Here is a 15,098-nt window from a genome sequence, read left to right on the forward strand (position 1 = left end):
AAAGTGAAAGCACACTTTTGATGGACAAAAAATAAATATGATTTCACACAAAAAGTGCCCAAAATGCACAGATTTAGCATGTCTAGTGTGTTTTAACAAGAACTGCAGTAGGCTATGTCAGAAAAGAAAATGAAGACATTTATAGAAAATGTACCCATTTAAACGTGTTTTTATTATTCATTTTGGGTAAAAGTATATGGTGTTTTATAAAAATAAAAAAAATCGTGGGGGGGGCCCCATCTAAGATTATCTTGTCCCGGGCCCAGACAAGACTGTCAGCTGGCCTGCCTGTACATCATGTGTTTATCTCTGAAATCATGCATCTGTGCTGCAAACTCAAAGATCTTAAAGAACACTCAGTTTCAGACGTCAGAATAAATGTTAAGCATGCGACAAAATAGATCAGATTCACACAAGATGACAGTCAGACAAAAGACATCAATGACAAATGAAATTTCTTCCAAAGCTTTATTTTCTCAGAAAGAAATGAGTATGAATCACAAACCGACAAATCCAGTACAGAAATCCAGCAAAGAAGAAAATCACTGACATTCAAAATGTATGTAAATATAGACTAGGGCTGAGTATCGACATAAATTTCACAATTTGATTCAATTCCAATCTCTATGTCGATTAATTAAAAAATATCAGGTTTGGTACATTTTTATCAAAGGAAAACAAATCTCTTCTTCGCTACAAATAATTTTTAGTGAAGTTTTGTTCACGCATCAACTGAAAAGATCGGGGATTTATGAATCGATATTGGTTCATCAAAATGAGAATTGATTAAAATCAAGAAATTCATATCTTCAACCCAGCCCTAATACAGACAGTTATTTGGGTAATTATATACCCCAAATTAACGGGTACATGGAAGGGAAGTACAGCAGCCTCAAAAGGTATTAAGACACTTGAAAATATCTGTATTTCATTGCACTAGATGAAATTCAATATCAAACCAAGTGTCATCTGTGCTCAAATGATGCTAGAGCTTTTCTCTTGTAATTGTTTATTATTTCTAAAGTGTCCAAATACTTTTTGATGCCACTGTAAACATTTGTAGATCACAATTTTATTTAAGATAACATATTTTAACCTTCACCAGTTCATTTTAATGCTTGTGCTTTAAAAGTACAAATATTCCATAATATATTTTAATCAATATGAGATCATTACATTTATCTATTGACATTTATTAATATAGCAGATTATTTTATCCAAAGCGACTAACAAATAAGGGAAAATCACATGCAATTTTATGGAAAGTACTAGATAATATGCACTAAACTAAAAACACCAATAGAGCAAAATGAAAGAAAACACAGTAAATGTTTGAATCCATCACCACATGAATTGATCTCAGAAAAGTGAAGGTTATATGGACTTTAAATGGAGATAATGTGACGGCAAAGGGCTTGATTGAATCTTCATAAACCGTCACTCGACTCTCTCTCTCCCTTGGTGCAGATGAAGTTGTGTGTCTCAGTTTCAGGAAGGCTGATCCAGGTCTGGTTGCTGGTCTGAATGGCTCCGGATCTCACTGTCGTAATGCAGTTCTCCTCCCCGGTGCCGTGACCCGGATGCCAGCGCTCATAGCACAGGGTCTGACCGTTGACCCAGAACCAGAGGCCGAGCACGCAGGAGTGACGGAGACCCAGCCACACGTGAGCGGTGGAGGCCATCGAGGACACGTTCTCCACCCGAAGCTGGATCTCCGGCGAGTCCACCGACACCAGGTCCATGTCTTCATCTCTGCAGTATTTCAGAGCTCCTGTCCACGTCAGATTCTGTCTGATCAGAACCAGTTTATCTGGAGCACAAACAGAAACAACAACGGTCACACTTTAGTTTAGGGTCCAAATCTCTATATTAACTGTTCATTACGACTTTTGCTTCAATAAACTCCTAATTACTGCTTATTAATAGTTAGTAAGGTAGTTAAGTTTAGGAATTGGGTGGATCAAGGGATGTAGAATATGATCATGCAGAATAATGCATTAATATGTGCTGATAAACAGCCAATATCCTGGTAATATGCATCCTAATAAGCACTAGTTTATAGTGAGAACTGGACCCTAAACTAAAGTGTTACCACAAAAACATTAAACATTTTTAGTTAAACGATACTTCTCCAAAAAAATGTAATTCTGTCATCATTTACTCGCACTCGTGTCGTTCCAAACCCCTGCATATTAAGATATTTTAATGAAACCTGAGATATTTCTGTCCCTCCATTGGAAATTCAGGTGAAAACTGAAATGATCCAGAACGTTCATTATAGCGTCATAAAACTAATCATATAAATCGAGCGGTTTAATCCAGATTCAGTTTAGGCTTTTATTTAAATCTAAAAATGATTGTCCCAAATAGAGCAGATCACATTAAGGAAACACTAACGCTTGTTTGCGTCACACGCTAGAACAAACCGGATTCTTTTGCTTCATGTTCATGCCAACTCGTGTCCCGCCGGGTCGATCAGCGCGGTGTTCTAGTGTAGCATCTACAGCTAACACAGTTCTGACTGGATCTCTGCCCAAAAACAGCCCTACCTAACATTTGCATCTAGTTTTTATTCGTTAATGAAAATGTCAATAGATTGTCGTCATAGTTTTTGTTATTCATCATTCAAAACGTTTTTTTAGTTATCGTCTAGTTTCTGTCTGAATTTTTTTTTTTTTTTTACACAAATTAACACTGATTAGTGTTGGTTAAAGTTGTAGTGCACTCATTCTGTGATTTAGAGTTTGTGTTGTTTCACACTTGTGTGTGTGTGTGTGTGTGTGTGTGTGTGTGTGTGTGTGTGTGTGTGTGTGTGTGTGTGTGTGTGTGTGTGTGTGTGTGTGTGTGTGTGTGTGTGTGTGTGTGTGAGTGTCTACTTACCGTCATAACACACAAAGGGATAAGGACCTGTACAAGGATCATCTACCCATCGTCCTTGGTGGTTTTTGATATCAATGGAGGTGCAGACATCATCTCTTCCAGATTTGCTGTCGGGTTCACCAGTGAGCCAGTGTGTGAATGTGGAGCTGCTGTTATCTGACCAAACCCAGAGTCTGTTCAGACCGATCCAGGCTCCATCAGCAGTAGTTAGGTTTTGTTCTATGATTTTCTTAGTCTCATTATTCTCACTCTGGTTCCTCACACTGACCAGATCTGTGTGATTCTGTCTACAATAACTCTGAGCTTCAGTCCAATTCTGTGTCACATTTACAGGGACCCATGTTTTACTGCTGGCTTTAAAAGAGAAAGACATTTGTCTAATGAAGTGAAATATTAGAGAAATTAAATGCATAAAAAATAAGAAAATATAAGGACAAAGAAACTGTCACGGTTCATGAATTTACTGTCTCTCTCTCGTCTCGCGTGTTGTTGTGTGTGTGTGTGTGTGTGTGTGTCTGTGGGCGTGGTCACTGATCACTGCTGATCAGCAGCGCCAGCTGGTTTCAATCCGTTTGTCTCTTTATAAGTTCAGTAACTGGTGTCTCATGTTGTCAGATCGTTGTGGTTTCCCCGGTGTGTTCCCGTGTTGCATGTTGGATCGTGTTCGTGTTGGATCGTGTTCGTGTTGGATCGTGTTCGTGTTGGACCGTGTTCGTGTTGGATCGTGTTCGTGTTGGATCGTGGATTCCCTGTGTACTTCGTCTCATCTGGATTCTTCACCTGCACTGGATTACCAAGCACTTCACTGGGTCTTCACGGGATATCACCAGCACCAGTCGCTCACCGAGGTCCCTGTGTCACCTACCATCTAGCGCTGATCGCCTGACCTGCACCTGAGGAGAGCTTCACCTGTGCTAGTGTCTGACCTTCGTGTCTGTGTACACTTCAATAAAGAGTCTTTTGCATTTACATCCGTCTCTGTGATTCGTTACAGAACGATCTGACCATTATTATGGATGTAGCAGAGACCACGACTTGGGACGAATTCGCCGCTCGAAGCATCTCGAGGATGGATAATCAAGAGGAGAGCATCGCCCAATCAGGTCGGGCGATTCAAGCGCTCGTGACACAGGTGTCCGAGCTCACCCAAAGGTTTCAACAACTCATACCTCCCACTGCGCCACCCACGCCGCCTGTTCAACCCATTCCACCGGAGCCGCCCCAGCAACGTGAACCTCGTCTTCCCACGCCTGAGGGCTATGCAGGTGAACCAGAGTACTGTAGAGCCTTTTTGACTCGTTGTTCGATGCATTTCTCATTACAGCCACTGACGTTCAGCCAGGAACAGACCAAGGTGGCCTTCGTTCTCACCCTGTTGTCTGGGAGGGCGGCTCTTTGGGGAACGGCGGTGTGGGAGAACCGTGATCCATGCTGCTCCTCGTTCCAGGCACTCTCCGAGGAGATGAGACGAGTGTTCGATCGGGCGGTAGCGGGTAGGGAGGCGGCCAGACTACTCGCTGAGCTCCGCCAAGGTAACGGCTCGGTGTCGGAATACTCCATTCAGTTCCGCACCCTGGCTGCAGAGTGCCGTTGGAACGAGGAGGCGCAGTGGGACCAATTCCTGCATGGGTTGGCTGATCGTGTCCAGAGGGAGATATATATGCTGGACCTTCCCCCTAACCTTAATGGACTGATCGAACTGGCATTAAGAGTAGACGCACGACTGGATCGCATGGGCCGCTTTCAGCAGAGGAACCCGTTTCGCGGCATGGAGACCCTGCGCGTCGACAATCTGGACACGGTCAGCCCCTCTTCTGATTCTGAACCCATGCAGGTGGGCAGAGCTCGGCTTTCCCGGGAGGAGAGAGAACGGCGGAGGTCCCAGGGACTTTGTTTGTACTGTGGGAAAGCGGGCCACTTCATCTCCGCTTGCCCGGTAAAAGATCGAGCCCGGTAGTAACAATGAGGCTACTATCGGGTGGGATCTCCGCTGGGAAGACTTCATCATCACCATCATCATCTACTCTCCTTCCGGTAAGACTAAGGTGGGCGACTCACACGCACGACACTGAGGCTTTGGTGGATTCAGGAGCTGAAGGTAATTTTTTGGACTCTGGACTGGCTCAACGTCTTCATCTTCCCATCTCCAGGCTCACACACACGATTTCCGTTAATGCTCTCAATGGACAACGACTTCCCCAGATTTCTCACATTACCGAACCCATCACACTCATAACATCTGGCAACCACACTGAGACAATAACATTTCTTCTCATGGACTCTCCACTAGCACCCTTGGTGCTGGGTCACCCCTGGTTACTGCAACACAATCCCAGAATTGATTGGGGTCACAATTCTGTTTCCATGTGGAGTAATGCGTGTCATGAGTCTTGTCTTGTGTCAGCGTGTTCGTCTGTTCCTGTGTCTGTGTTTCAGGAGGAGGCAGTGAATTTGTCTAACGTGCCCGAGGAGTACCAGGATCTGAAGGAAGTGTTCAGTAAGTCTCGGGCTGCTTCTCTTCCTCCTCATCGTCCCTATGACTGTGCCATAGATTTAGTGCCAGGTCAGTCTCCGCCTAAAGGCAAGTTATATTCACTTTCTGTTCCAGAGAGTGAGGCTATGGAGAAATATATTTCTGATTCTCTAGCTTCCAAATTCATTAGACCTTCCTCATCTCCAGCGGGGGCGGGGTTCTTTTTTGTGGGAAAGAAGGATGGATCTCTGCGACCGTGTATTGATTACCGGGGGTTGAACAACATCACGGTAAAGAATACTTATCCTTTGCCGTTGATGTCTTCAGCCTTCGAGCGGTTACAGGGAGCATCCATTTTCACAAAATTGGATTTACGTAACGCTTATCATTTGGTTCGCATAAGGAAGGGCGATGAATGGAAGACCGTGTTCAATACCCCTAGGGGGCACTTTGAATATTTGGTCATGCCTTTCGGGCTGTCCAACTCCCCAGCGGTCTTCCAGGCACTCGTCAATGACGTGCTGAGAGATATGGTTGACCAATTCATTTATGTCTACCTGGATGACATTTTGATTTTTTCATCGTCTCTCCAGGAACATGTTCAGCACGTCAGACGAGTGCTTCAGAGGTTGCTAGAGAATGGGCTTTTTGTCAAGGCGGAGAAATGCGTTTTTCATGCACAGTCTGTTCCTTTCCTAGGGTACATCGTCTCATCTGAGGGAATGCGCATGGATCCTGACAAGGTTAAGGCTGTGATAGATTGGCCTAGTCCAGATTCCCGTAAGGCCCTACAGAGGTTTCTGGGGTTTGCCAATTTTTATCGGCGTTTTATTCGCAACTTCAGCCAGCTAGCCTCACCTCTGACTGCCTTGACCTCCCCCAGAACGACGTTCAGGTGGTCTGATGCAGCTGAGGCTGCATTTACCAAACTCAAGAGCCGCTTCAGTTCGGCTCCCATCCTCGTTGCCCCTGATTCATCACGTCAGTTCGTGGTGGAGGTCGACGCGTCAGAGGTGGGGGTAGGAGCAGTTCTATCCCAGCGCTCTCCTTCAGATGACAAGATGCATCCTTGCGCGTTTCTTTCTCATCGTTTATCACCTGCCGAACGTAATTATGACATTGGCAACAGAGAGTTGTTGGCAGTCAAGTTGGCACTGGAGGAGTGGCGTCACTGGTTAGAAGGGTCAGGGGTACCTTTTATCGTTTGGACCGATCATAAGAACCTAGAATATATCAGAACCGCTAAGAGACTCAACTCTAGGCAGGCTCGGTGGGCACTTTTTTTCGGACGTTTTGACTTTTCTCTCTCGTACCGCCCGGGTTCTAAGAACATCAAACCCGATTCTTTATCTCGTATTTTTGACCAATCCGAACGCCCGGCTACTCCCGAGTGTATTTTACCTGAGACATTAGTGGTCTCCACTCTCAGATGGGAGGTCGAATCGAAGGTAATGAAGGCCTTAGAAGGGGTAACGCCTCCGCCCGATTGCCCACCGAACCGTTTATTTGTGCCGGAGGGGTATCGGTCCGACGTCATTCGGTGGGGTCATTGCTCCAGTGTAGCTTGTCATCCTGGGGTCAATCGCACCAGTTTTTTGGTCAAACAACGATTCTGGTGGCCATTAATGGCTCGTGACATCCACAGTTTTGTTTTGGCTTGCTCGGACTGTGCCACTGGTAAGACTTCCAATCGACCCCCAGATGGGTTACTCCAACCGCTGTCTGTCCCTTCGAGACCCTGGTCCCACATTGCGCTAGATTTTATTACCGCCCTCCCAGGGCAAGACGGTCGTTTTGACTGTCGTGGACCGGTTCTCGAAGGCGGCTTATTTTATTCCCTTGCCTAAATTACCCTCAGCCAAGGAGACAGCGGTAACTGTCGTTGATCACGTCTTTCGCTTACATGGCCTCCCGACGGACGTGGTTTCCGACAGGGGTCCCCAATTTGTGTCCAAATTTTGGCAAGAGTTTTGTAAATTACTGGGGGCGACGGTCAGTCTTTCTTCGGGTTTTCACCCCCAAAGCAATGGTCAGACCGAGAGAGCCAACCAGGATTTGGAGAGAGCGTTGCGATGTCTGGTTTCCAGGAATCCTTCCTCCTGGAGTCAGCAACTCTCTATGGTGGAGTACGCCCACAATTCGTTGCCAGTGTCAGCCACGGGCCTCACTCCGTTTGAATGTAGTCTAGGTTACCAGCCACCAGTTTTTGCTAGTACGGAATCCGAGGTCGCGGTCCCCTCCGCTCACGCCTTCGTCCAGAGGTGTTTCCACACTTGGAAAAGAGCCCGTGAGACTCTTCTCCAAGTGGGGGCGCGCACCAAGGCTAAAGCCGATCGCCACCGGTCGAAGCCTCCCGTATACGTCGTGGGTCAAAAAGTGTGGCTTTCTACTAAGAACATTCCTCTCCGGTCCGTAGCTAATAAACTTGCTCCCAAATTTATCGGCCCGTTCCCTGTCACCAAAATCATTAGTCCGGTGGCAGTCCGCCTCAAACTTCCTCCTGCGTACAGGAGAATTCATCCCGCCTTCCATGTGTCAAAGATCAAACCTGTGTTTCATTCACGAATTAATCCGCCGGTCCCGGTTCCCCCCCCGCCGCGTCTCGTAGATGGGGAACCAACGTATTCGGTTAATCGTATTCTGGACTCGAGAAGGAGGGGACGCGGATTTCAGTACCTGGTGGACTGGGAGGGTTACGGTCCGGAGGAGAGAAGTTGGGTTCCTGCTAGAGACATTCTGGATCACTCCCTTATCGATGATACAATCGACAGGTAAGGCCATCGGGGAACGCCAGGAGGCGTTCCTAGGGGAGAGGGTACTGTCACGGTTCATGAATTTACTGTCTCTCTCTCGTCTCGCGTGTTGTTGTGTGTGTGTGTGTGTGTCTGTGGGCGTGGTCACTGATCACTGCTGATCAGCTGCGCCAGCTGGTTTCAATCCGTTTGTCTCTTTATAAGTTCAGTAACTGGTGTCTCATGTTGTCAGATCGTTGTGGTTTCCCCGGTGTGTTCCCGTGTTGCATGTTGGATCGTGTTCGTGTTGGATCGTGTTCGTGTTGGATCGTGTTCGTGTTGGACCGTGTTCGTGTTGGATCGTGTTCGTGTTGGATCGTGGATTCCCTGTGTACTTCGTCTCATCTGGATTCTTCACCTGCACTGGATTACCAAGCACTTCACTGGGTCTTCACGGGATATCACCAGCACCAGTCGCTCACCGAGGTCCCTGTGTCACCTACCATCTAGCGCTGATCGCCTGACCTGAACCTGAGGAGAGCTTCACCTGTGCTAGTGTCTGACCTTCGTGTCTGTGTACACTTCAATAAAGAGTCTTTTGCATTTACATCCGTCTCTGTGATTCGTTACAGAAACAAGACCATAAGGACAAAAAGACAAATCCACTAAATGCAATTATGGTGCATAATTCAAAACTAAAAGTGTTTTATTATTATTGTACATGAAAATACTCAATATGGTCTTTAATAAAGCACATATCTGTGTGTTGTGATCTTACAGCTGAACTCACCATTATAGCAGATGAATGGCCTTGTGGAACTACAGTTTACATCATGCCATTGTCCATCAGCCTTCTTCATAAAAACACAGTCTCCATCTCCTTCTGGTTGTGCTTTATACTGTGTTTGTTCTGATGCTGGTGCCCAGTTCCTGTACTGGGACTCGTTTGCTGTGTAGAACGTGGGGTCATTCAGAGACCATATCCATGTGTTTGTGCTCTTCAGCCCGATCCAGACACGTTCAGGATCAGGGTTCACACTCTTTATGACCCGCTCTGCGTCGGTCTGATGTTGTGTGTCAGTGATTGTGGCCAGATCTGTGTATTTCTCTCTGCAGTGTGTCTGAGCTTCAGTCCAACTCTTTTCCTGATTCACAAAGTGATACTGACGCAAAGCGCCTGCAGACAAACTGACCACGGCTGAGAAGAGACACATTCAGATCTCAAACTCACATCTCACTGATTGATGACACACATTATCTTTATCATTACGGGGCAATATTTGCCACCTATAGTTGATTACTGGGACACTTTTTACCTTTACATTTTTGAATGAAGAAATATGAAATGAAATTATACTTTTAAATATGAAACTAAAGCCGGCAGTGTTAATGAGTGAGTGAGTCATTCAACCGATGTGTTCAAACGGCTGATTCATTCAGGAGCAAAGCTAGTGAATAATGGGTCATTTAGATATTTTGAAAAAACAATTTTTGGCGAACTAGTCCTAGGTTTTCACTTTAATGATTGTCCTGTAATTGTCAATAATTATAAAAAAAAGTTGAAATTTTGATTCACCGAAGTGGGAGGAGCCGCTTTTTTAAAATGGCTATAACTCGTGAATGGAATGAGATATTTTCACATGTAAGAGCTCATCCTACAGTTCATGCAGCGACTGGCCACCTGGTGGCGCTATAACATGAAAAAAACATAAATATGGTTATAACTACGCTACCCTAAGTCTGATTGACTTGAACATTGGCATGCGGTGTCTTCGTCCAAGGAGCCAAGACTGACTTTGAGGACATTCGCGTATCTCGAAAAACCTGGCCGGCGACGGCCAATGAAATTTGAGCAGCTAACAGACAAGGTTTATGGTTAATTTTTCACACACGACATTTATAACGGATGATAGATCTCCTCATTCTGAGCAACTTTGCCTCTAGGACCGCAGCTGTCAATCAAATCGTTCGTTAAATATTGGGGATTTTTTTTCCAAAAACAACTTTGGCGAACTAGTCCTAGGTTTTTGGCTCAACCGCGATAAAACCCCTGCGGCACAATTCTCGGGACTCAATGTCAATAATTATTTTAAAAAGCTGATCTTTGGCCTTTGGATGGCTATAGCTGGGTCATTTAGAAAAGGGGCGTGGCCAAGTCCAACTTCCTATCATTTGGTGAGCACACGCGGCACATGATTCATAAGAAGCATGCTAACTTTTATGGACATCGGGCCATAGCGGGCGCTTTAAGTGTTATAAAAGTGAAAAACAAAATATATTTTCTATGCAAAATGACATTTAATTGACTGAAAAATTGTCTGCTCAACGTACAACTTCATCAAATTAGGTGTGCATATGCGCCATATAATTCTAAAGAAGCATGAAAACTTTTATGGAGATAAAAGCTGGCGCTATAACTGTTAAAAAGCTTTAAAAAACATATTTCCTAAGGGTAAATGGCTGTAAATGGTCTTTTCTATCTATAATCTAAGTGGTTACACGCTTGCTAAATAAAACATAATACCTTTTCACGACTTAAAGGCCTTAAAGCGCTGGAACCCCGATATTTGCTATATTTCTAATTGAATTGAATTTGAATGTTAGAATTTGACATAATAGGCGATGCATAGTTGCATACATCTAATACGTTTGGGGGAAATGCCCTTATACAGGTAAAAATGCCCCTGTAAATCAGTTTCAGACGGCAAATGTTGCCCCTTAATAAAAAAGTTAATTTCTGTCACTTCTGTGAACTGCCGACCGCAGGGAATATGAATAATATGAATGTGTTCGTGAGTCAGCTGTCCACAACAGGCCTAAACCAGCCGTAATACCAGCACAAAAACACACGCAAAATATCATCTCATTATTCTTATCAATACATTTTTTTGTTGTTGTGAATATTGCACACCCATAATTTACAGTATTATTTTTTATTTCTTCAGGTCTTAAAAAGTCTTAAAATACCCTTAGATTGTACTTTAAAACATGTGTAGCAGCCCTGGGTGCACAAGGGTGGCTTTATTGATTGGAACTATTTTCATTGGCAAAATTGAGCACAAAAAGTTTTTTTTTTTCATAACTATTTATTGAACTATTGAATAAAATCAACATCACATTTGCAATCGTTCTGATATTCTGTTTTGCTGTTGTGATGTTGCTCACTATAAATATTAAAAACAAGAACTCAATTATGGGCATTTTTGCGCCAGTATTTCCAAATTTTGGGGGTATTTTTATATTTTGGTGTTTTTGCCCCAAACTCCTCTTAATTTCTGCCCCGCTTCAGACAATCCAAATGTAGGCCTAATATTTTCCTTTAATTGACATGCATAGAAACATCAGCAGTTTGACCCGTTTCAAGAACATAATTACAAAAAACACGATGTTCAATCAAGTGTCCGTCACACTTTCACGCTTGCTCTGTTGCCTGAAGGCATGAAATCCAGGAGATGCATTCTGGGAGTTGTGGTTTTTGATTAGGATTGTATTCATGAGCTTCGATCGAGTCACTCGCCTAAATATTTCACAGTCTTCCTCAGTAATTTTCAGTCGCAAATGTTCTGTGTGCAAAATGAGTGTTTAAGTAAAGCTGTGCGTCTGATCTCCTCAATAACACAATAACACACTTTCACACTCAGCTTGAACACTTTCAGCACAGCACTAACACTACGAGCACTAGAACTGAAGCACTGCATTAAACACTCACTCACCTGTGAGCAGAAGAGACGCCAGTGTGATTCTCTCCATTCCTGAGGGAAAGACAGAACACAGGCTCAACAAACAAGCTTCATTTCTTCCATGATACAAAACACAGTTAAATCAATCCTATTGTAATCAGTGTAAAGTTAAAACTGTCTTAAACTCTGTTTCTTACCTGTGGATGTTGGGATTTCTGTGCGTGTGTGTGTGTGTGTGTGTGTGTGTGTCTCTCTGTCAGGACAGACTGATATCTCTCCTTCTGCTCCTCCCAGCTCTAGTTTTCCTGGAGAGAAAAACTCCCGTCTGTGGTTTATTTGTATATATTTTTTGTTTTTTTGCTTCCTTATCTTGTCCTCTTTCAAACTAATGGAAAGAAAACATTCAAAAGACACATTAGATGTTTATTTTATTGCACTTTATTTATATGTGCTTGAAGATTTCAAATACAATCCGTATCTTTAAAGGCCACACGTTTTTCCTCCACTTCAGCAAACTTACAGTTTTATTCATTTCTATATCCTGAAGGTTTGTTCATATATAATTCACCTGATTTATAGAACATTTTAATCCTAAAACATGATAAATATTTATTTTTGGCTCTGTTGACAGTATTTTCTGATTTATGGAGAGATAAAAAGAGAAACCCAAAACCCTCTCTGTAAAAACCTGTAAAATGTAAAAAAAAGAAAATCAAACAAGGATTATGAATATGTCTATATCTAATGTTCGGACTTCTATTCTGGAAATGTATGCAAATTAGTGCATATTTAATTAGATAATGCCTAATTTAGATACTTTTATCAAAACTAAATAAAAGCATTTTTAAAAATGTTTGTAATTCTAAATCATCTTGATAAGTGTGGTGTAAATTTAACTCCATTTGTGGATCAGAAACTAAAGTAGTGACGTGTGGAGGTCAAGCAAGGTCACACACACACACACACATTCACTCTTTCACACACACATATCCACACTCTCTCTCTCACACACACACACACACACACATTTGAATACTTTTATTTGGATCTGAAAGACATTACAAAAGAAAACAAGATCCAAATACTCTGGGAAGGGTCTTTGACAAGTGACAGATCTACAATTTCATAGCTCACACACTTGTACAGGTCCTGACATGTATGATACTCAACACATTAGGGATAAACAGAACATCTCCGTCTCCATATCTGCATGTTCCCTATGGCTGAAACACAGCAGAATTTTGCAAGCCTTTTTGCCTCCTTTTTTTGCAGCCCTCCTAACTGCACCCCCGATCACGCTCTTATGGACACGGCCTAAACTTCCAAACACCAGAATTATTCATTTACAGTTGTAACCAATTTGGTGAATGAGATCTACCAGTGGTTGATATTTCAATAGTTTGGAATAGTAGCAAGTGTCCATATACAGGTCGAAACAGCAGCCCACCTCAAAGATACATACAGATCTCATCACCACATTTACAATTAAAATATCAGGGGTATTTGGAATGTTTTTAAAGTAATCACTGTCAGATGTGTTATCATGAAACCAGTGAGATTGTACAGTGCTATGCTTGTAAATCTTACTATCATGTCCACAGTTTACCAAGTCCTTTGCCACCAGATCAACCAGACGGTCATGTCTGACCACATAAAGTCCTTTATAATTATAGCATCCGTTTAATATGTGAGCAACCGTTTCATTCTCCTGCTGAGTTGGATGTAATATACAGTAGGGTTCATGCTTTGATGGATACCATGTTGCCAGATAGTACTTCGTTGGAAGACACTGTAGTCTTGCTTTAATCATGAATATTTTAATGTCATCTGAGATTGAAGGGTTTGTCAGGACAGAATGGGACACTGAATGGTCGGCAAATTGCAGTAATGCAAGTTTTCCTTGTAGTCTGAGACCCGTCCAGTGCTGTCCGCTCTGGGTCTGTCTAAGATGAAGAATTGAAGCTCTTGCGTGTTTAATCTGTAGCTGGTGCGGTGTGCTGTCTTTGTTCAGGATCGCCAGGGTGGAAACCAGTGGATCGGTGATGATGTTATCGCTGAGAGAAACTACTTCTCCTTCGGGTCCCAGCCAGGACAGCTGTGTGTGTGTGTGTGTGTGTGTGTGTGTGTGTGTGTGTGTGTGTGTGTGTGTGTGTGTGTGTGTGTGTGTGTGTGTGTGTGTGTGTGCAGCTGTATTCCTGTACGGCCGCAGAGATCGTTTAAATCCAGCCAGTCGGAGCGCACTCCAAATCCGGCGGCTCTGATGTCCAACTTTTCGTTCTGCTTTAGTTTAAATCCAAGAAACTGGGACTCGTGTGTGTAAGCAGGTATGTTGCGCCGCTGTAGATGTAGAAACAGAGATTCACGTGATAGTTCTCTAACAGTTGTATCATCATTGTTGAGCATGTTTAGAAGATGTCCTGTTCTGGCAGAGGTGTAGAGCCATTCAGTGTTTGGGGCGCCGAGACCTCCGTCTCTACGCGGCTGGAAGATAATGTCCCGAGTCGTACGACTATTAAGACAAAACCATTTCCTCACCAGTTTCACCGTTTCGTTGTTCATCGCTGACAGTGTGCATTGTGGAATATGTACGTTTGGGAAAAGGTGTTGAGTTGTAGCCGCTGCGATCAGCCTGATGGCTTCAGTGTTCATCATTATGGGGAGTGGGGCGGCATCTATCAGCCCAAGTCTTCGGGTGTACTCATGACACAGCTCTGTGATCTGCTCCTCCCAATCGCCACTGACGTTAAATTTATGGCCCAGATAGGGATATTACGGTGGCCGAGAGAGCTCAACGCGCTGCAACTGAAGAAAACACATGCAAATAGAAAACAACGCGTGCAAATAGAACAAAACACCTGCAAATTAAGAAAACATCTTCATCAGTTTCACAACACACGTGTGCTCCAAATACTCACAACACCACCAAATACATATACAAATAACACAGAGCACAACGGAAATGTTTCCAGGGGAACCAAATAAGTGACGAACCCGGCCGAGACGTGCCGGCATAGATATCCATAAATCTATGCGTGCTGGTGCTTACAGCTTAAAATTATTTGTTTATTTATTTATTTGTTTGTGCAAAACATACAGAGATTACATTTTTTTATGACATACAACTTGTATACAATGTACAAAATGTATTAACAATATGTTCAATGTCATCAGAATACAAATGAGAAAAGAACAATGAGCTGGAAACTAAAATAAATAAATAAAAAAGATAAAGAAGAAAAACATGAAGGAAAGATATTTATCTATACACCAGTTACACTGTACAAATTGTTTCATGTTATTACATTTTCATAAAGAAAAGTTTCGTAAGAAAAG

General features: G+C 43.2%; 1 protein-coding gene across 1 annotated transcript; it reads right to left on the bottom strand.

The window, feature by feature from the left end:
• Positions 1-449: 449 nt before the first annotated feature.
• LOC130069425 (macrophage mannose receptor 1-like) lies at positions 450-3,285 on the bottom strand. Its single transcript, XM_056233300.1, has 2 exons — positions 2,881-3,285; positions 450-1,810 (listed from the first exon to the last, which is right to left on the bottom strand). Exons 1-2 carry the CDS (start codon positions 3,251-3,253, stop codon positions 1,428-1,430), a joined length of 756 nt encoding a protein of 251 aa, XP_056089275.1. The 5' UTR covers positions 3,254-3,285; the 3' UTR covers positions 450-1,427.
• Positions 3,286-15,098: the final 11,813 nt, after the last annotated feature.

This window comes from Rhinichthys klamathensis, unplaced genomic scaffold, assembly GCF_029890125.1.
Source record: "Rhinichthys klamathensis goyatoka isolate OS25496 unplaced genomic scaffold, OSU_Roscu_1.1 h1tg000366l_1, whole genome shotgun sequence".
NCBI classification, from domain to species: domain Eukaryota; kingdom Metazoa; phylum Chordata; class Actinopteri; order Cypriniformes; family Leuciscidae; genus Rhinichthys; species Rhinichthys klamathensis.